The 19,848-nt window shown below is 58.2% G+C and overlaps 2 protein-coding genes across 6 annotated transcripts in view; both read left to right on the plus strand.

Moving 5' to 3' along the window:
- Positions 1-10,461, plus strand: part of PRR5 (proline rich 5) — a 67,022-nt gene extending 56,561 nt beyond the window's left edge. For all 5 annotated transcript variants that reach the window (XM_054242545.2, XM_035273547.3, XM_035273522.3 and 2 more), the window contains 4 exons: positions 4,045-4,136; positions 5,196-5,336; positions 7,497-7,632; positions 9,556-10,461. In XM_054242545.2, coding sequence (XP_054098520.1) covers positions 4,045-4,136; positions 5,196-5,336; positions 7,497-7,632; positions 9,556-10,031 — 845 coding nt within the window. In that variant the 3' untranslated portion in view covers positions 10,032-10,461. The remainder of the gene's footprint in view (positions 1-4,044; positions 4,137-5,195; positions 5,337-7,496; positions 7,633-9,555) is intronic.
- Positions 10,214-19,518, plus strand: LOC144579560 (uncharacterized). The gene is made up of 2 exons (XM_078351477.1): positions 10,214-15,123; positions 15,168-19,518. The coding sequence occupies exon 2, from the start codon at positions 15,831-15,833 to the stop codon at positions 17,106-17,108; it is 1,278 nt and encodes a 425-aa protein (XP_078207603.1). The 5' UTR covers positions 10,214-15,123; positions 15,168-15,830; the 3' UTR covers positions 17,109-19,518.
- The last annotated feature ends 330 nt before the right edge of the window (positions 19,519-19,848 follow it).

Raw genomic sequence — 19,848 nt, forward strand, 5'->3', positions numbered from 1 at the left:
TGGGAGGCCCCACCTAGGAGCCCAGCATCCCTTTCCACCTTACCAGCCCTGTCTGGCCTCCCCAGGCCTCAGGGACAGGCACTGAGCTCTAGGCTGGGAGCCCGAGGCCCTGACCTGCAGTTCCCATGTGGCTGCAGACACAGGGTTTCCTCTCTGGCCTCGCTATCCCTGTCATAGTAATGTGGGGTTGAACAGGCTCCGTCCGTGTCAGTGCTCTCTCCATGTCAGGCCCAGGTGACCTCTGGGGGCCCAGTGGTGGAGTAGACCCAGGCCTTGCCCTGTAGGGACTCACAGCTCAATTAGGGACACAGACACGGACCAGAGGGTGACAGTCCAGTGTGACAAATGTCATTGTGAAGGAATGTCCTGGGGAAGGAAGGGTTCATTCCACCGTGGCAGTCAGAGAGGGCTGCATGGAGGCAGTGGCCCTTGAAAGTAGGGCCTCAAAATGTGGTCTGTTCAGGGGGATGTCTGGTCCCTTTCGGCTCACATGCAGTGAGGACATAGCCAACTCCGCTCCCTAATGGGCAGCCTGAGGAGCCTCCCCCTTTCTGCTCCCTGCCCCTGCATGGGTTCCAGTGGGAGCTCTTCCCCTTGAGCCTGCCCCTTGCAGCTGTCCCTGCAGAGCGTATGACTGCCGGGGGGGTGATGGCTCCCCATGGGGCAACCCCAGGACCTTGCCCCCCGCCCCTTCTTAGCCTCCAGTGAAGCCTTGGACTTCAGCCCCTGGACAGAGCAGGTCCTAGAAATGGAGATCCTGGAAGAGCAGCCTGGAGGTAGAGGGTTCCCTCCCTAGGAAGGGGAGGAAGGCTGGACCATGGCTGGGGTTGTGGTTTGAAGGCCCCTGTGTGCGGCTTAAGGGAATCACCTCCAACGGCAACTCCTTGGCAGCCAGAAACTCGGCAACTCTGGGGAGGAGCTCCTGGTCCTCCGCCGGGCCCTGGGATCTGCCTTTGTTCATCCACTGGGGAATGCAAACCCAGTGTGGGCCACGTGGCCCAGCCGTGCTGCCGGCAGCCTTGCATTCTTGCCATGCCTGTGCCTCAGCCGTCCCCGCACCAGACACCGCTGACCTGCGCCACCCAGCTCATGGCTTTTGTCACAGCCCTGTGGTCCTCACCGTTCCTGGGTCTCCCGACGGGCTGAGACTGGCTTGTTCATTTCCAAGGCCTGCACAGGTCCCTCAGCACTTGGATATAGAAAGAAAGGCGTGGTGGCTCATGCCTGTAATTCCAGCAGTTTGGAAGGCTGAGGCAGGTGGATCACAAGGTCAGGAGTTCGAGACCACCCTGGCCAATATGGTGAAACCCCGTCTCTACAGAAAGTACAAAAATTAGCCAGGCATGGTGGCGGGTACCTGTAATCCCAGCTACTCGGGAGGCTGAGGCAGGAGAATCACTTGAACCCAGGAGGCGAGGCTGCAGTGAGCCAAGATCGTGCCAGTGCACTCCAGCCTGGGTGACAGAGCAAGATTCCATCTCAAAAAAAAAAATAAAAAGGAAAAAGGAAAGACCGACACTGGCCTGCGTCCACAGTGAGAACCCCAGGGTGGGAGCCAGTGCGGAGCCAAGGCTACGATGGGCCACTCATCTGCATGATCAGCCCCTGCTACTGCCAGGCTGGAGCCAAGACACGGTGCGCACGCACCCCTGTCCCGTCCCGCCGGCAGCAGACGCCCAGCGCTGTTTCATCTCGGCTTTCAGCCTGTTCACATGGGGACATGTATCACGCCTCTCATAGCGGATGCCACTGAGTCCGCCTGGAGGAACTTCCTGGGGTTGCCCCATGCCTCCAACTAACCCTGGCCAACCCCACTGCCCCACAGAGGGGCCCCCATAGGACGGTCCCTGGCAGAGAGACCTGCTCCCACCCTGGGGTTCTCACTGATGGTCCCCGCCAGCCACGAGGCTGCCCTTCCTGGCCTCTCGTCGCCGTGTGGCTCCGGCTGGGGCCGAGGTTCTGTTTTACAACATCAGCTTTCCGCAGCATTTCCGCCTCGTGGGCTGGAGAACAGCCTGGACTCAGCAGAATGCGGGCCTGGCCAGTGCCCAGAGCCACCCCCAGGCCCGCCCGGGGACTGAGCCGGCTTTCTTCCTGCCGCGGCGGTGGAGGGTAACTGAAGGGACTGTGTGTGAGCACAGATCAGTGGGGCGGTGAGCATCCACCCATCCCTGGCATTCCTGCTGGCCCCCGTCGCCCTCGGACCAGGTGTGGGCTGCCCAGGGCAGAGGGCTGGCCACCTGGCTGGGAGCCAAAGATGGGGCCCAGTCCAACTCGCCCCCTTAGCCCCTGGGGCTGCCCCTGGCTGGGTCCTGCTCCTAGTGCCATGGAACCTACATGAACCTGGGGGCTTTCAGGAGTGGGGACAGGGCCCAAAGAGTGAGGAAAAGAGGCAAAGATCCCTGTTCAGCTTCTGCGTTCCCATGGAAACCTCAAAGCAGTTCTGGCTGGGGGTGCAGCCTGAGAGATGGCCGGCGACTCAGAGGTACCCACACCAAGCGCTCTCTCTCGCCAGTTGCTCATCTGGCTTCTGGGGAACAGCAAAGGCCTTGGGGACATGTCCTGGGACTGCATCCCTGGACCCAGCAGCCGTCATCCCAGTTCCGCTCAGTCCAGGCAGAAAGGCCAAGGGTTCTGCATCTGCCCCTCCCACTGGAGGCGGCGCAGGAGCTGTCCCCCTCCCACAAGGATCACTCGCCCAGTGGATGGCACCATTCCTCCCAGGGCCAGCAGAGCTCGTGCTAGTGTCTGCTACCTACATACCTTCTTCAGAGGTTCACCTGTCTCAATGTGTCCCCACGTCATTCAATTTGGCAAGCCCAGCTCTGTAGCCAGCTTGGGTCACGCAGGACCCTCTTGCAGGAAGCCCTCCCAACCTGACCCTCTGCACCCTCTCCTCCCTTGGACGTGGTGCTGCTATTGGAAGTGGTTTCCGTGGTTCCCCAGACCTCCCCACAGCCAGCCTAAGCTGGGCTGGTCCTCCCAGCCACAGACCGTGGTGCACCCTTTTCTCGGAGGCTCAGCCTCTGTCTGCTCAGTGGGGGTCGGTCACTCCTAGCCACTGCCCTTATGATCCTGTTCAATGTCCCACTTCCCTGCCATGTGATGAATGGGCAGCCATTTGGGTCCCTGGTGCCCAGCATCAGGGCTGGCACAGAGTAAGTGCTCTGTGAATGTTTGTTGGAGGGACAGGCAGGGCAGGGGAAGGAAGGAGGCAGCCAGTGGATAGGTGAACCCAGTGCTTAGCCAGGTTGTTAGGAGGATCTGATGAGACTAGGACATGTCCTGCCAGGCGCACCTGTGCGGGTCTCGCCCGTGCCGGGCATACCTGTGCGGATCTTGCCTTTGCTGGACATACCTGTGAGAGTCTCGCCTGTGTAGGTCTCACCTGTGCCAGGTGTACCTGTGAGGGTCTTACCTGTGCTAGGTGTACCTGTGCGGGTCTCGCCAGTGCCGGGGGTACCTGTGCGGATCTTGCCTTTGCTGGGCATACCTGTGAGAGTCTCGCCTGTGTAGGTCTCACCTGTGCCAGGTGTACCTGTGAGGGTCTTACCTGTGTGGGTCTCACCTGGGCCAGGTGTACCTATGTGGGTCTTAACTGTGAGGGTCTCACCTGTGCAGATCTCACCTTTGCCAGGTGTACCTGTGAGGGTCTTAACTGTGTGGGTCTCCCCTGTGGGAGTCTCACCTGAACCAGGTGTACCTGTGTGGCTCTCACTTGTGCAGATCTGGTATGTGATAAAGGCCTGGGAACTGCCAGGAGCAGCCTCCGAGCGAAGGCCTCTGTGCCTTAGTCTCATTTCATGCCCTCAGTTCTGGTACCCCGTTACCTCCCCATTTTATAAACGGGAAGACAGGTTAAGCAGTGGGCTTAGGACTGCAGAATTGCTGAGCTGTGGAGCTGGATGTCGACCTCGGGCAGGTGCTTCCAGGGGCCTGAGCCAGGCCCTCTGCTCCTGCTTCCTCTAACACCCCATCCTGGGTGAGTTGAGGCGTCTGCCGGAGCCAGTTCAGGCCCGGTGGTGATGGCCCCCATGCCCACAGGACAGAAGCTGCTGGACTCGCTGGCGGAGACCTGGGACTTCTTCTTCAGTGATGTGCTACCCATGCTGCAGGCCATCTTCTACCCGGTGCAGGTGGGCGGCCCAGCCTGGGGAGGGAGCCCAGTGCCCCTGCTGTGCCCACCCTGGTCTCACTCTAAGAGGACGGCTGCCAGGCTCAGGGATGCACACACCTGCTCTGCCCTGCGCTGTTCTCCCCTGTGCTATTAGGCCCTGTGCTGCTCTACCCTGCGCTGCTCTGCCCTGCACTGTTCTCCCCTGCGCTACTCTGCCCTGCACTGCTCTCCTCTGCTCTGCCCTGCGCTGCTCTCCTCTGCTCTGCCCTGCGCTGCTCTCCTCTGCTCTGCCCTGCGCTGCTCTCCTCTGCCCTGTGCAGCTCTCCCCTGCCCTGTGCAGCTCTCCCCTGAGCTGCTCTCCCCTGCTCTGCTCTGCCCTGCACTGCTCTGCCCTGCGCTGCTCTCCGCTGCCCTCCCGTGCTGCTCTTCACTGCCCTGCTCTGCTCTCCTATGCCCTGCTCTCCTCTGCCCTGCACTGCTCTGCCCTGAGTTGCTCTGCCCTGCGCTGCTCTGCCCTGAGTTGCTCTGCCCTGCGCTGCTCTGCCCTGAGCTGCTCTGCCCTGAGCTGCTCTCCCCTGAGCTGCTCTGCCCTGAGCTGCTCTCCCCTGAGCTGCTCTGCCCTGCGCTGCTCTCCTCTGCCCTGCGCTGCTCTCCTCTGCCCTGCGCTGCTCTCCTCTGCCCTGCGCTGCTCTCCTCTGCCCTGCGCTGCTCTCCTCTGCCCTGAGCTGCTCTGCCCTGCGCTGCTCTGCCCTGCTCTCCCCTGCGCTGCTCTCCGTGGGCCACCCTAGTTGCTCAGAGCCTGTTTCCACCTCTACAAGCTACAGATTTGGATGTCTCCCTCCCTGTGAATCCTCCAGCAGCCAGGCACAGAGCAGGGGCTCTGTGACGGTAACCCCTTCCCTGCCAGAGGAAACTGAAGCGACCCACTGTCCTTGGGACATGGTCATCTGGGGAGAACGGGGTCAGGGGGCCTGAGAGCCAGCAGGTCTCTTCCCCCTGTGGGGTCCCAGGGCTGGGAGAGGGGGGATGAGGACAACTGTCCCCACAGCGGGTGGGGTGGGGTGCCTTCTGTCCACAGGGCAAGGAGCCGTCAGTACGGCAGCTGGCCCTGCTGCACTTCAGGAATGCCATCACCCTCAGCGTGAAGCTGGAGGACGCACTGGCCCGGGCCCACGCCCGCGTGCCCCCTGCCATCGTGCAGATGCTGCTGGTGCTGCAGGTGGGTGCGGTGGGCACAGGGTTGGGCATGGGGACTGTGGGGTGGGGACCAGGCTCAGCTCCCCACTGCCAGAGCATGAGACAAGGACTGAGGGGCACAGACTTAAGGAAGGGTCCAATCAGAGAAGCCTGTGAGGGCCAGGGATGGGAACAGCTGGTCGGAGCTGTGGGTTCAGGAGAGCAGAAGCTGCAGACCTGTTCCTCCTGGTCACAAAGCTGAACCTTTACACCCTGTGTCAACCAGCCTGGGGCTGTGCCCGCCCCAGCACCCACACAGTACACACATACATGTGTGCACACATGCACTGTACACAAGCACGCACATGCACACTACACATGCATGCACTGCACATGCACACATTGTGCACACAGGCACACACACACATGCAGACACTACACACATGCACAGGCACATACTACACACATGCACATACAGTGGCCCTGTCGTTTCTGTCCAGAGGGCATTCATCAGCGGGCTCCGCTCTGTAGAAGACAGTCTGAGAGCTGTTACCCCCCTTACAGCAGGTGGAGAGAGGGTGCCTGCCCCATATCGGGGAGTGGGGGTCACCAGTGGCATCCACCACAAGCCGGGGGTTTCCGCACACAGCCCTTCCCCAGCACCACGCTTCACGGTTGGCCGGCTCATCTCACGGTCGCAGGACCCTGCAGGCACCACTGGCCACCCGATTTTACAGGTGGGGGAACTGAGTCCTTGCTTGCTGGGAGCTAACAAGGGCAGGAGCTTGGCTCTCGCACATGCAAAGCCCTATTTGTTGTTCTGCATCCCTGTGAAGATCTTTTTTTTTTGTCTTGTTGCCCAGGCTGGAGTGCAGTGGCGTGATCTCGGCTCACTGCAATGTCTGCCTCCCGGGTTCAAGCAATTCTCCTGCCTCAGCCTCCCGAGTAGCTGGGACTACAGGCATGCGCCACCGTGCCTGGCTAATTTTGTATTTTTTTTTTTTTTTTTTTAGCAGAGATGGGATTTCTCCACGTTGGTCAGGCTGGTCTCCAACTCCCGACCTCGGGTGATCTGCCCGCCTCAGCCTCCCAAAGTGCTGGGATTACAGGTGTAAGCCACCACACCTGGCCTCGTTGAAGATCTTTTAAAATTAGGGTTTGTGGGTACACTCAGGACACTCACGGCAGCCACAGCAAGGAAGGGGTGGCCAATGTGGATCTGTGCAGGGGGACTGCCCTGGGAGGCGGAACAGCCCCCCTGCCTGCCTATGGGAGTTAAGAGTGTAGGCCCGGCCTGGCTGGGTTGAAGCGGGAACCCTTGAGAGACTGCTATCTCAGCTTCAGTTTCCCAGTCTGCATGACAGAGGAAGACCTTCTCCCTGGCAGGACAGGTGAGGACAGGGTCATTCACAACCAACTCACTGCTCCTATGGGCAGACGATTCCACGGACACGTGGGGTCCCCTGCGTTATTGTGGGTGACCTTACTGAGGGCCCCTGTGGAGTCCCGCCCACTGGCTATTGAAACACAGGCCAGGACATAGGAGCCTGTACCAGCCGTGCAACCCAGAAGTTCAGGCAACTCTGCTGACCTCCCTCCCTGCCTGGAGTGGCCTCCCGCACCCATATCAGTAACCTTTGGCTGGCCAGACTGTCACTTAGAATTCTACCTGGGTGTGGCTGGGCGCGGTGGCTCACGCCTGTAATCCCAGCACTCTGGGAGGCTGAGGCGGGCAGATCATGAGGTCAAGAGATCAGGACCATCCTGGCCAACGTGGTGAAACCCCATCTCTATTAAAAGTACAAAAAATTAGCTGGGTGTGGTGGCACGCACCTGTATTCCCAGCTACTCGGGAGGCTGAGGCAGGAGAATCGCTTGAACCCCTTGGCTCAATCTTGCAATGAGCCAATATTGTGCCACTGCACACCAGCCTGGCAACATACAGAGGCTCTGTCTCAAAAAACAATTCTGCCTGGAGAATCTTGTCCCTGAACCACCCGACAGCCTCTTGAGGTCTGCCATCTTATTCATTCATTTATTCGCTCATTCACTCATTTATTCTCTCTTAGTGAGTGCAAGCTCTCTCCTGCCCTCGGCAGGGTGCTGGGGTCAAGAGGACAGGCTGTCTGGTAGGTGGGATGTATGGCTGAGAGCCTGGGCCACCAGGCTCAGGTGCATCACCCCCCACCCCACTCTCCTGCAGGGGGTGCACGAGTCCAGGGGAGTGACCGAGGACTACCTGCGCCTGGAGACACTGGTCCAGAAGGTGGTATCGCCATACCTGGGCACCTATGGCCTCCACTCCAGCGAGGGGCCCTTCACCCACTCCTGCATCCTGGGTAGGGGTCCGCCTGGGCCTTGGGCTGGGGTGGGGGTGACCACGGACCCGTTCCATTGTGAACAGATGGACAGACTGGAGCCCCACGGCTGGGCTGCGGTGCAACCAGGGTCTCACTCCAGACTGGTTCTTAGCCGCGGCAGCCCCTAGTCTGCCATGTGTGGGCCTAGGTGTGGGGGACCCATGACAGTGGGCGGTGATGTGACCACACCTCAGAGAGCCCCACCAGGCCTCTGCATCCCCTAGGACGCCACATCGTGTGCAGACTTGAAAGTCAGAAGTCGGCCAGGCAGAGTGCCTGAGGACTCCTGGCTCCATTAGGGAACCCAGGCTGTGGGGGACTCGGCCTGGGGGTGGGCATTAGGGAACCCAGGCTGGGGGGGTCTCGGCCTGGGGGTGGGCATTAGGGAACCCAGGCTGGGGGGGACTCGGCCTGGGGGGTGGGCATTAGGGAACCCAGGCTGGGGGGGACTCGGCCTGGGGGGTGGGCATTAGGGAACCCAGGCTGGGGGGGTCTCGGCCTGGGGGGTGGGCATTAGGGAACCCAGGCTGGGGGGGTCTCGGCCTGGGGGGTGGGCATTAGGGAACCCAGGCTGGGGGGGACTCCGCCTGGGGGGTGGGCATTAGGGAACCCAGGCTGGGGGGGTCTCGGCCTGGGGGGTGGGCATTAGGGAACCCAGGCTGGGGGGGACTTGGCCTGGGGGGTGGGCATTAGGGAACCCAGGCTGGGGGGGACTCGGCCTGGGGGGTGGGTGGGCTGAGCCCTGTGGGCCGCATCCAGAGGCTGCCACTCCAGCACAGCTGGCCACGTTGCTCCCTTGACAGGGCCTCTGGGTTCCTGCAGCAATGTCCCTTCATTACCTGCTCCGCACCAGCCTGGGGTCACATCTCCCCCTCCAGGAGGGGAGGCTGACCAGTGAGTCCCCTCCACACTCAAGGTAGCCTCCCAGGCAGAGGGGACAGAGCTGGTGCAAGGCCCACTTGGGACTAGGCCCCCTCATCCGGAGGGACTCCCCCTACCCACCTGCTGGTGTAAAACCCACCCACCAGTTATGTCTCAGCTCAGACAGTGCCCTGGCCGCTGAAGAACTCTGAGGCACCAGACTCAGTGCCCTCGTTCGGGAAAGGCCCCTGAGCTGCTCATGTGTGCCGCCTGCCACCTGGTGGCCACTCTTGGAACTGCAGAATCCTGAATGGGAGCCTTAACCCTACCCCCGACCCAGCCTGGGCCACCAGTGCCACTGCCTCCTGCCCACATGATCCAAGTGGCCTCCTCTCCAGGTCCCCATGTCTGCCTGTGTCCCCCGAAGTCTATTCCTCTCTATACCACAGCCAGTGAGGCCTGTTTACTACTGCCCGGGCACAGGTTCCCTGCATCCCCAGGATGGAATTCCCCATCTTGACCTTGTTGAGGACCTGTCCCCATCTGCCCCCATCACAGCCCCATGACCTTGCTGCATGGCTCTCCTATGATGGGCTTTTTGACTCCCCCAACCCCTTGGACACTAGCTCTAGTGGGGCAGGGGCTGTGCGAGCCTGGGGAAGTGCAGGCGTCCCGCAGGTGCCAAGGTCTGTCCACTTCCACCAGTGGGGAAACTGAGGCATGGGGTTACATAACTTACCCAGGGTCAAACACAGGTCGCTGGCAGGGTACAGGTTCAAACCCAGGCATTTGACTTGAGATCCTGCGTGATCAGGGCTGGGGCTGGATGGAGAAGAGAGACTGGAACCTGAGTTAGTGTCAGGGTGATTGGCGGCGGGTGGCCTGCTGGGCTGGGCCCCCACCCAGGAAGCAGTGTGGGTCGGACTTTCCCGGAAGCTGCCCCTGCCGGAGGACAAAGTGCACAGCAGGCAGCAGGTGCTCAGCCAGGCGGGGACATTCAGGTGGCCTCTGGTGTGTGACGGTGCCCACGTCTCTCCCCAGAAAAGCACCTGCTGCGCCGCTCCCGCTCGGGGGACGTGCTGGCCAAGAACCCGGTGGTGCGTTCCAAGAGCTACAACACGCCGCTGCTGAACCCCGTGCAGGAGCACGAGGCAGAGGGCGCGGCGGCCGGCGGCACCAGCATCCGCAGGCACTCGGTGTCCGAGATGACGTCCTGCCCCGAGCCCCAGGGCTTCTCCGACCTGCCCGGCCAGGGCCCCGCCGGAGCCTGCAGGTCCTCCCCGGTGCCCCACTCAGGGCCTTGCCCCAGCAGACTGCACCCCACGACCCAGCCCCCCGAGCAGGGCCCGGATCCCACCCGAAGCTCGCTGCCCGGCTCCAGCCCCGAGAACCTGGTAGACCAGATCCTGGAGTCTGTAGACTCGGATTCGGAAGGGATTTTTATTGACTTTGGCCGAGGCCGGGGGTCTGCCACGTCTGGCTTGGGGGGGCCTGGGGGCCGGCAGAGCGTCGTGTGAGGCCTCACAGCTGGCCTTGAGTTTTTACTGACATGGCCCCGTGTGTGGGGCGTCCATGTGGCGTGTGTGTGCGTGAGACTTTTTTACTCTATCCCGCCCCTCCAGCGCTGTCAGCCTGGCCTTGGTGACTTTGTGTTCCTGTCTTTACTGGAAATACCATCAGCCTCCCTTGCGCGGCCCAGGTCTGTGTCAGGCGCATGAGTCACTGTTACCTGGGAATCCAGGTCCGGGATGGGGTCAGCCCTCACTCCTGTGCTCCCCCTGCCCTGGCCCTCTGGTGTCCACACCCACCCATGGAGACTGAATTCAGTGGGCTCTACCCACGAGGGAACCTGGACCCTGGCGTGACCAGACTCCAGCACACCTGTCTTCTCCTGCCTAGGGTAACCATGGGGATGGAAAGGGGCGGAATAAAACCTGTGACTCGCTAGTGTCTGCGGTGCCTGCCCTGGAGACACCCGTTCAGGGTGTTCACCCTCAGGCTTTGCTCCCTCCTAGGGAGCCCAGGTTCCTGAGGGGGCAGACCTGTGCCTGTTGTCCAGACCTCCCTTCTGCTACACGGTGGGAGGCCCGAGAGATTATGGAAGGAAGAGCTGGGATGTCAGGGAGTGGGGCTGGCCTGACTTTGCCCCTGTTGGGGGTTGGGGGAGGAGGGAGGGGGGATCTGCTAGCCCCTCCCGTGCTACAGAAGCGCCCAGGCAGCCGGGGCGGGAGTTGGGGTGACCTGCTGGAGGCCACCTGGCCTGGGAAGGATAAATGAACACCTGCTCTTGCCACCCCTGCAGCCTCACAACCTGAGACAGGCTTTCCCCAAGCCTCAGGTGGTCAGGGTACCCCCTCAGCCGCAGCAGGCAGGGCCTGCTCCCTGTCCCCGCCCCCATCAGTGGGACTCAAGTGTTTCTGAGAGCCAGAGGCTAGCTCAGCACCGCAGGTGCCCCAACTTTCAGGGAGGAGCTGAGCCTGGGGCAGGCTTCCCTGGCCACCCCACTTTGTAAAAGCATCAGGTCAGTGTGGCTCCGTGTGGAGTGGGTGTGGGGGTCTCTAATGGCAGTCACCTTTCCACACGCCATTCACCCTCCCGAATGCCTGCCTCTCGTGGTATTCATTTTCTCTTGGGGTGGAGAAGGAATGCTGAGCAAATGAAGGACAGGCCCAGGGCAGGGGGACATCACCTGACCCCTGAGTCACAGCTGGAGCTGGCCCAGGCTGTCTACTGGCAAAGCCTTTTGGATGGAGGAGTTTTCCCCTCTGGTGGGAGAAGCAGTCCAGGCACCCCTGCTTCTGCTCAGGATGGGGGTGTGTAGAGGTGGGAGCAGGGGGAGCTCCAGCTTTCTGACTCTGCTGAGCCTCGGTTTTGTGGTCTGTGATATGGGTGCCTTCCAACCCCGTGGAGCTCGCTGAAGCTACTCTGGGAACCAGTACTCTGCCCCAGGCAAGGCTCAGGGGAGCAAGAGCAGCCTCAGGCGCTGGGCCTAGGGGTCAGGTGGGCATCCAGTGGGAAGCCAGAACCTGGTCTGAGAACCTATGTTGCCCAGGCTGGACACAAACTCCTGGGCTCAAGAGATCCTCTTTCTTGAGCCCAAAGCCTCCCAAAATACTGGGATTATACCAAGTCCAGTTTATTTATCTTTTTTTTCTTTTTCTTTTTTTTGAGACAGAGTCTCACTCTGTCACCCAGGCGGAGTGCAGTGGTGCAATCTTGCCTCACTCAACCTCTGCCTCCTGGGTTCAAGCGATTCTCCTGCCTCAGCCTCCCAAGTAGCTGGGACTACAGGCATGTGCCACCATGCCCAGCTAATTTTTGTATTTTTAGAAGACATGGGGTTTTACCGTGTTGGCCAGGCTGGTCCCAAACTCCTGACCTCAGGTGATCCACTAGCTTCAGCCTCCCATAGTGCTGAGATTACAGGCATGAGCCACTGTGCCCGGCCCTTCTTTATCTTTTAAGGACTAGAGTGACTCAGGGAAGAGACGTGGGGGGCCATGGGTTCTAGAAACTGCTTTATTGTTTCCAACTTTTGTGTGTTTTCTATAAATTCTGCACAGGATTGTCATGAATACTCTACCCCTTACCTCTCAAATGCACCATCTCTGGGCCAGGCCCCATCTGCTGACCCTGAATCTGCATTTCAGCCCTGCCTTGGGGTCCGTGGGCCTGCTGGGACCTGTGAGCCTCACCCCCACTGTGACAGGGTCTGGGGGGGAGGTGGCACTTAGGGGTGGTGGGTCACAGTAGGCTTCCCAGTGACCCTGACTGCACCCAGCTGAGAGCTCGGATTTGTTTGGGGGGGTGTGTGTGGATGTGGATGTGTGTGTTTGTGGATGTGTGTGTGTGTGTGTGTGGATGTGGGTGGATGCGTTTGCAGATGCACATGACACAGCGGCTAAGCCCTGGCAGGAGATCTCAGAGGCGCATGAATTGCAGTGCTGATGCCCACCCTGGGTGCCCTCTCAAGCACCCACTTTGCGCCACATGGTATTCATCACCAGAAGGACTAGCTCCGTTTCAGGGAGGTGCTGCTGGGTGGGCTGTGGCCCAGGAATCATAAGATGGGGGCAAACGTGTTCTCTGCATGTGCCGGCCTGGGGAGAGGAAGAGGGGGAGGCCTAAAGATGGAGATGCCCACAGCCAAAGCCCCTCCAGAAGGAGAGAGAGACTAGGAAGCATGGTGTGCCAAAGGGGTGCCCTCAAAAACCATGGGCCCATTTGTCATTTTCCATTTGACCATGAAAGTAATAGCTTATGGTTCACACCTGTAATCCCAGCACTTTCAGAGGCCGAGGCAGGTGGATCACTAGGTCAGGAGTTCAAGACCAGCCCGACCAACAAGGTGAAACTCCATCTCTACTAAAATTACAAAAATTAGCCAGGAGTGGTAGCTTGTGCCTGTAATCCCAGCTACTCAGGAGGCTAAGGCAGGAGAATCGCTTGAACCCGAGAGGCAGAGGTGGCATTGAGCTAAGATCACGCCCCTGCAGTCCAGCCTCAGCAACAGAGGAAGACTCCGTCTCAAAAAAAAAAAAAAAAAAGTGGTAGCTTACAGCTAGGCACGATGACTTACACCTGTAAACCTAGCACTTTGAGAGGGCAATGTGGGTGGATCACTTGAACTCAGGACTTGGAAACCAGCCTGGGCAACAGGGTGAAACCCTTTCTATAAACAGTATTTTAAAAATTAGCCGGATGTGGTGGCATATGCCTGTAGTCCCAACTACTGTGGAGGCTGAGGTCGGGGGATCACTTGAGTCTGGGAGGTTGACGCCACAGTGAGCCATGATCATGCCACTGCACTGCAGCCTGGCCAACAGAACAAGACCCTGCCCCCCGCTCTCCCCCCACCGCCGAAAGAAAAAAGTTGGTCCATAATTAAGACTTCTGGGCCCCGCACGGTGGCTCAAGCCTGGGCCCCGCACGGTGGCTCCCAGCACTTTGGGAGGCCGAGGCAGGTGGATCACGAGGTCAAGAGATAGAGACCATCCTGGTCAATGAGGTGAAACCCCATCTCTACAAAAAATACAAAAATTTAACTGGGCACGGTGACACGTGCCTGTAGTCCCAGCTACTCAGGAGGCTGAGGCAGGAGAATTGCCTGAACCCAGGAGGCGGAGGTTGCGGTGAGCTGAGATCGTGCCATTGCACTCCAGCCTGGGTAACGAGCGAAACTCGGTCTCAAAAAAAAAAAAATCCCTCTTTGAGATCCTGCCTTCAGTTCTTTTGGGTATAGATCCAGAAGTCTTAACTACAGGACAACTTTTTTTTTTTTCCCAGTAGGGACAGTGTCTCGCTCTATTACGCAGGCTGCAGTGCAGCCCTCAACCTCCCAGACTCAAGTGATCCTCCCATCTGAGCCTCTAGAGTAGTTGGGACTACGGACATGTGCCACCACACCTGGCTACATTTTTTAATAAGGAAGGAAAAGAGGGAAGTAGGGAAGAAAGGAAAGGGAAGGGGAGAGAAGGGAGGGAGGGAGAAGGGGGGAAGGAGAAAGAAAACGATAAGAGAGAGGAAAAGGCAGAGGTGGCAGGGAGCCAAGCTGACACCACGGCAGTTCCTTGTAGCTGCTTTCCATAGGGAGCATGGACTGCTGGTCTAGGCCCCTCTGCTGAGACGAGTGGAGGGACACAGCGCTCCAGCAGGGGGACCTTGGTCCCCAACTCCAGAACTGTCCAGTGGTAAAGTAGGAAGTAGCCTCAGAAATGCCGGGAGGAGTGGGAAGGCTGCTGGGGTACAGGAGCCTCTGCCGGGGATGCAGCTGGCACAGACTGGAGGTGAGCCCCCAAGAATCGTGATGCTTTTCCTGGCCCTCATGTAATTGGGGTGGTGATGTGACCAGCCCTAAGCAGAAGTGATGCGGGCCACTTCAGAGCTGGAGCATTTTGTAGTCCGGCAGAGGGACTGTCCCCGCTCTGCCACGGCAGTTGGCAGTGTCCCAGGCAAGCCTGCTCCATCAGGCAGACCTGCAGCATGGATAAGAAGTACAGTGGCTCACACCTGTAATCCCAGCACTTTGGGAGGCCGAGTTGGGCAGATCACGAGGTCAGCAGTTCAAGACCAGCCTGACCAACATGGTGAAACCCCGTCTCTGCTAAAAATACAACAAGTACACACCTGTTATCCCTACTCAGGAGGCTGAGGCAGAATTGCTTGAACCAGGGAGGTGGAGGTTGCAGTGAGCCTGCACTCCAGCCTGGGCAACAGAGCAAGACTCTGTCTCAAAAAAAAAAAAAAGTGTGGCTATGGTGGCAGTGGAAGGCCCTGTAACTGAGAGATGCTTGTTGCTCAGCACAACCAGGCTTGGCTGGTGCCACACTCCTTTGTCCCAGTGTTCTAGAATCATGCAGCCCAGGGGAAGTCTACCATGGGCTGTTTCCTTGTAGCTATTTATGCATGTGATACACCTTCATGGGCAAAGCCAGGTCTGCCAGTGTCTGATCCTAAATCGGGCACTGTGTGATACTGGGCAGGTCACCCCGTCTCTAGCCAGGATCTTCCCAGCTATGAAGTGACCCATGCTGTTTCTTTGCCTGTCTGTGCCCTGTGGATTCACATGCAGAGCAGGGCTGTTAAGAGTGTAAGCTCAGGCCGGGCACGGTGGCTCACGCCTATAATCCCAGCACTTTGGGAGGCCGAGGCAGGTGGATCACGAGGTCAAGAGATGGAGACCATCCTGGTCATCATGGTGAAACCCCGTCTTTACTAAAAATATAAAAATTAGCTGGGCATGGTGGCACGTGCCTGTAGTCCCAGTTACTCGGGAGGCTGAGGCAGGAGAATTGCCTGAACCCAGGAGGCGGAGGTTACGGTGAGCCGAGATCACACCACTGCACTCCAGCCTGGGTAACAAGAGCGAAACTCCATCTCAAAAAAAAAAAAAAAAAAAAAGAGTGTAAGCTCCAGACACCAGACATCTCCGACAGAGGAGCTCTGCGCACATGACAAGCATTGGGCAGACGGTGCTTAATGGTTTTTGACCTGAAGGTGATAATGGCTTAATAATAATCGGATGGTTTTACCCCCAGACCCTTCTCCTCGTTGACTGATGTGTTTGCAGAGAGCTCAGAACTGCTCTCACAGGCTGTAAAAAGCTATAAAAATGTAAACTGTCGTCGACAGCATCTGCCAGAGGAATTGCTCAGGCTGACATTTCTCTTCTCACTGCGGGGATTCACGTTAGCCTGGGTTTGGCAGGGAGGAGACCAGGGGGTGTAAAATACCAGGACACAGAATCAGGTGGGCTCTTACTTGCAGGCAGCCGAGGCAGACGCGGATGATTATGCAGAGAAGGAGGTTACTACAGAATGTCGCCAGCTCCTAGGGCTGTCAGGAGGTGGGAGAGCCAGGCCCACTTCCAGGAACGGTGTCCCAAATCACCTTGCGCGACAGTGGGCCTGATGGGAAAACCAGCACTGCGTCACTGCACAGGGAAGGCTCCCACCGCACAGCGAGGGCTCCATCCTATGGGGATGCTCCCACCGCACAGATACTCCCACCGCACAGCGAGGCCCTATCCTATGGGGATGCTCCCACCGCACAGGTGCTCACACCGCACAGCGAGGCCCTATCCTATGGGGATGCTCCCACCGCACAGGTGCTCCCACCGCACAGCGAGGGCTCCATCCTATGGGGATGCTCCCACCGCACAGGTGCTCCCACCGCACAGCGAGGGCCCATCCTATGGGGATGCTCCCACCGCACAGGTGCTCCCACCGCACAGCGAGGCCCCATCCTATGGGGATGCTCCCACCGCACAGGTGCTCACACCGCACAGCGAGGCCCCAGCCTATGGGGATGCTCCCACCGCACAGCAAGTGCTCCATCCTATGGGGATGCTCCCACCGCACAGATACTCCCACCGCACAGCAAGGGCTCCATCCTATGGGGATGCTCCCACCGCACAGATACTCCCACCGCACAGCGAGGCCCTATCCTATGGGGATGCTCCCACCGCACAGGTGCTCCCACCGCACAGTGAGGCCCTATCCTATGGGGATGCTCCCACCGCACAGGTGCTCCCACCGCACAGTGAGGCCCTATCCTATGGGGATGCTCCCACCGCACAGGTGCTCCCACTGCACAGTGAGGCCCTATCCTATGGGGATGCTCCCACCGCACAGCGAGGCCCTATCCTATGGGGATGCTCCCACCGCACAGCGAGGCCCTATCCTATGGGATGCTCCCACCGCACAGCGAGGCCCTATCCTATGGGGATGCTCCCACCGCACAGCGAGGCCCTATCCTATGGGGATGCTCCCACCGCACAGGTGCTCACACCGCACAGCGAGGCCCTATCCTATGGGGATGCTCCCACCGCACAGGTGCTCCCACCGCACAGCGAGGCCCTATCCTATGGGGATGCTCCTACCGCACAGGTGCTCCCACCATACAGAGAAGCACCCATCATACGAGGATGCTCCCATTGCACAGATGCTCCGCACACAGGTGCCCATCATTTGGGAATGCTCCCGCTGCACAGGTGCTCCCCATGCACTGAGAGTCTCCCATCATATGGGGATAATTCTGATGCACAGAGGCTCCCCACACACAGAGAAGCGTCCATAATATGGGGAGACTCCTGATGCACAGATGCTCCCCACATGCAGGTGCCCATCATATAGGGATGATTCTGCTACACAGATACTCCCACTCCACGGATGCTCCTACCACACACACACAGGTACCCATCATACGGGGAAGCTCCTGCTGCACGGCTGCTCCCCGCACACTGAGAGGCTCCCATCACATAGGGATGCTCCCACCACACAGAGAGGCTTCATCATATGGGGATGATCCCACGGCATAGCTGCTCCCACGGCACAGCTGTTCCATCACACAAGGATGTCCCCACTGCACAGCAGCTCCCCCCAACACAGAGATGCCCCAGTTACACTGGACCGAACCCAACTGCCACCAGCACCGATGCCCACTACGTCCCAGTCACTTCACTTTGTAGCCAGTGTCCTCCCTCGCCACCCAGGCCGGGAGTTGCTGGAGCCACCCTCTCTAGGGTTATGAATTCTAGGGCAGCCTTCTGTCTTAGGGTGGACATCACAGTGGTGCAGCCTGCACTGTCTGGGCCCTGGTGGCAAAGGAGCCGGGTAAACCTGTTGTCAGGCCACCTTGGGGCTGTGAGATGTCTGTAAGGTCGAGAGTGCCAATATGGCAAAGGCACTTGAGGGGTGGGGAGGTCGGTGCACAAGATTGGCGCCCACCCTGCTGTCAACCAGAGGAGCAGTAGCATGGCCTCCTCAGTGGCAAATCAGAGAGGTTTTCGTTATTAGACCCAAAGATCCCGGAAAACGCAGTGGAGAATGCAGGCATCTCCAGTTTGCAGGTGGTACTAACCACACATTGCGTTTGCTCTGACACAGGACCAGAGCACAGGGTAGACCTGCAGGGGTCTGGCGTTAAGTGTGTTCCGAATGAAGAGACCACCTAAACAGGCTTTGTGTGGGCATCAAGGCTGTTGATTCACTCGGGTGCGAGCAGGCTGAGTCTGAAAAGAGAGTCAGTGAGGGTGGTGGGATAGGAGCTGGTTTTATAGGTTCAGGGTAGGCAGTGGAAAGTTACAGTTCAGGGTGGTTTTTGCAAGCTGGGGGGGTTGTCATAAGGGCCAATGTCACAAGGTTGGCTTATCAGTCGAGGCAGGAACAATGGCAGATTGTCACAGGGTTGGTTAATCAGGTGCTGCAGGTGCTAGCTATTCTTCTTTTGTGGTTTTCCTGTTACCTCAGACTTTCTGGCTCCAGGAGACCATCTGGAGGTGTACATGCAGGTCACAGGGCTCACCATGGCTTAACTATGGTGTAGCCCATGGTGCAGTCAGTTCAAAGGACTTTGCATCAGGGAACCTGCCTGGAGTTCTGGGCCTGGATACACAGGGAGAAAGCAAGCCCCGTAATCGACTGGCCCCCAGGATCCTGGCCCATAAAGGGAGAGGGTTGGAAGATAATCTTCTATGTCCCTTTTGCCCTAACCAGGCAGTCATACCCCCAGATACGGGGGGAGGGGGTGGGTGGGTGGGGGGTAATGTTGGCTTCATGGTTTTAATAAGGTTAAAAGCAGGCCGAGTCTTAGCTCGAGCAGCTGGCAGGCTGAGTTAATTTGGGAGAAAACAAATGTGAAGCCCAAAACCTTGGACCCAGATCTTTTATTCCCTCCTCCTTGAAATTCTCCATCCCCAAGCGCTTATTAATGTGGAATTTGCTGCTTGGGTAAGAACCAACTCTCCGACTTCATAAACATTTGTAAGAGCAAATTTAATAAAGCTGAGAATAATAGCATTCAGATGTAATTCCTTTATTTTGCATGATGATTCTTTCTTTTCTATTGCGAGGCATTTGAAATGCAAGGAGTTATTGTGACAGCAACAAAAGCAAATGGCTAACTGGTTGATTACTGATTAAACAGCGCTTGGGGGAAAAGCGAAGAAAGGATGTGGAAAGGGAGCCGGCCCTGTCGTAGAGTGCTTTTGTGTTTCTTTCTCCTTTGATTATGAATGGAAGAACACACCTGCATTCTTTGCCACACAATCATCCAGTATTGTTGCTTTATTGTATGTATTTTAATATCGCTAAGCTATGGTTGTGAGATTTGTATGAGATTTTCACAAAACACAAATGCAAGGAGGGTGGCATATTCCACCCCGACATCTCTTAATACTGTGCAATTGTTCTGCCAGCCGTAGACCCACTGGGGGCTGTTTTCCCTTACTCCAGTCCAAAGTCGCTTTTTAAAACAGAAACCCTGCACATTGTCCCTCTTTCACGAGGGCCCGATCTGACACTGGTAATTCACAAGGGGGTTACATTCCACAAGAGGAAAAGAGAACCCTGCACCCAGCGCCGGACGAAAGCCGTCGGGTGTGTGTGCTGGAATAAGACACTGTGACTTCCTGGTCTTGTTTTGGAAGCAGTGAAGTGTTTGATGTTATTCGCGGCCAGTAGTACTGAATACTACATGCATTAATAAAGAGATCTTCCAAACCGGCTTTGCGTGGGCAAGGCGGCCGTTTTATTCCTCACTTGGGTGCAAGCAAGCCAAATCCGAGAAAGCACAGGCAAAGGGGGTGAGGTGGGAATTGGCTTCATAGGTGGTGGTCGTTTGTTTCTTTTTTAAACACGGGGTTTCACCATGTTGGTCAGGCTGGTCTTGAACTCCCAACCTCAGGTGATCCACCAGCCTTGGCCTCCAAAGTGCTTGGATTACAGGTGTGAGCCACCACGCCTGGCCGTGGGGTAGTTTTTTTTGCAGGGGGCGGGGGTGTTGTAGGGTAAGATCGGTTACAGTGGTGTGAGGTAGGGCAAGGAGTGTACATGA

The sequence above is a fragment of the Callithrix jacchus genome, chromosome 1, assembly GCF_049354715.1.
Source record: "Callithrix jacchus isolate 240 chromosome 1, calJac240_pri, whole genome shotgun sequence".
NCBI lineage: Eukaryota > Metazoa > Chordata > Mammalia > Primates > Cebidae > Callithrix > Callithrix jacchus.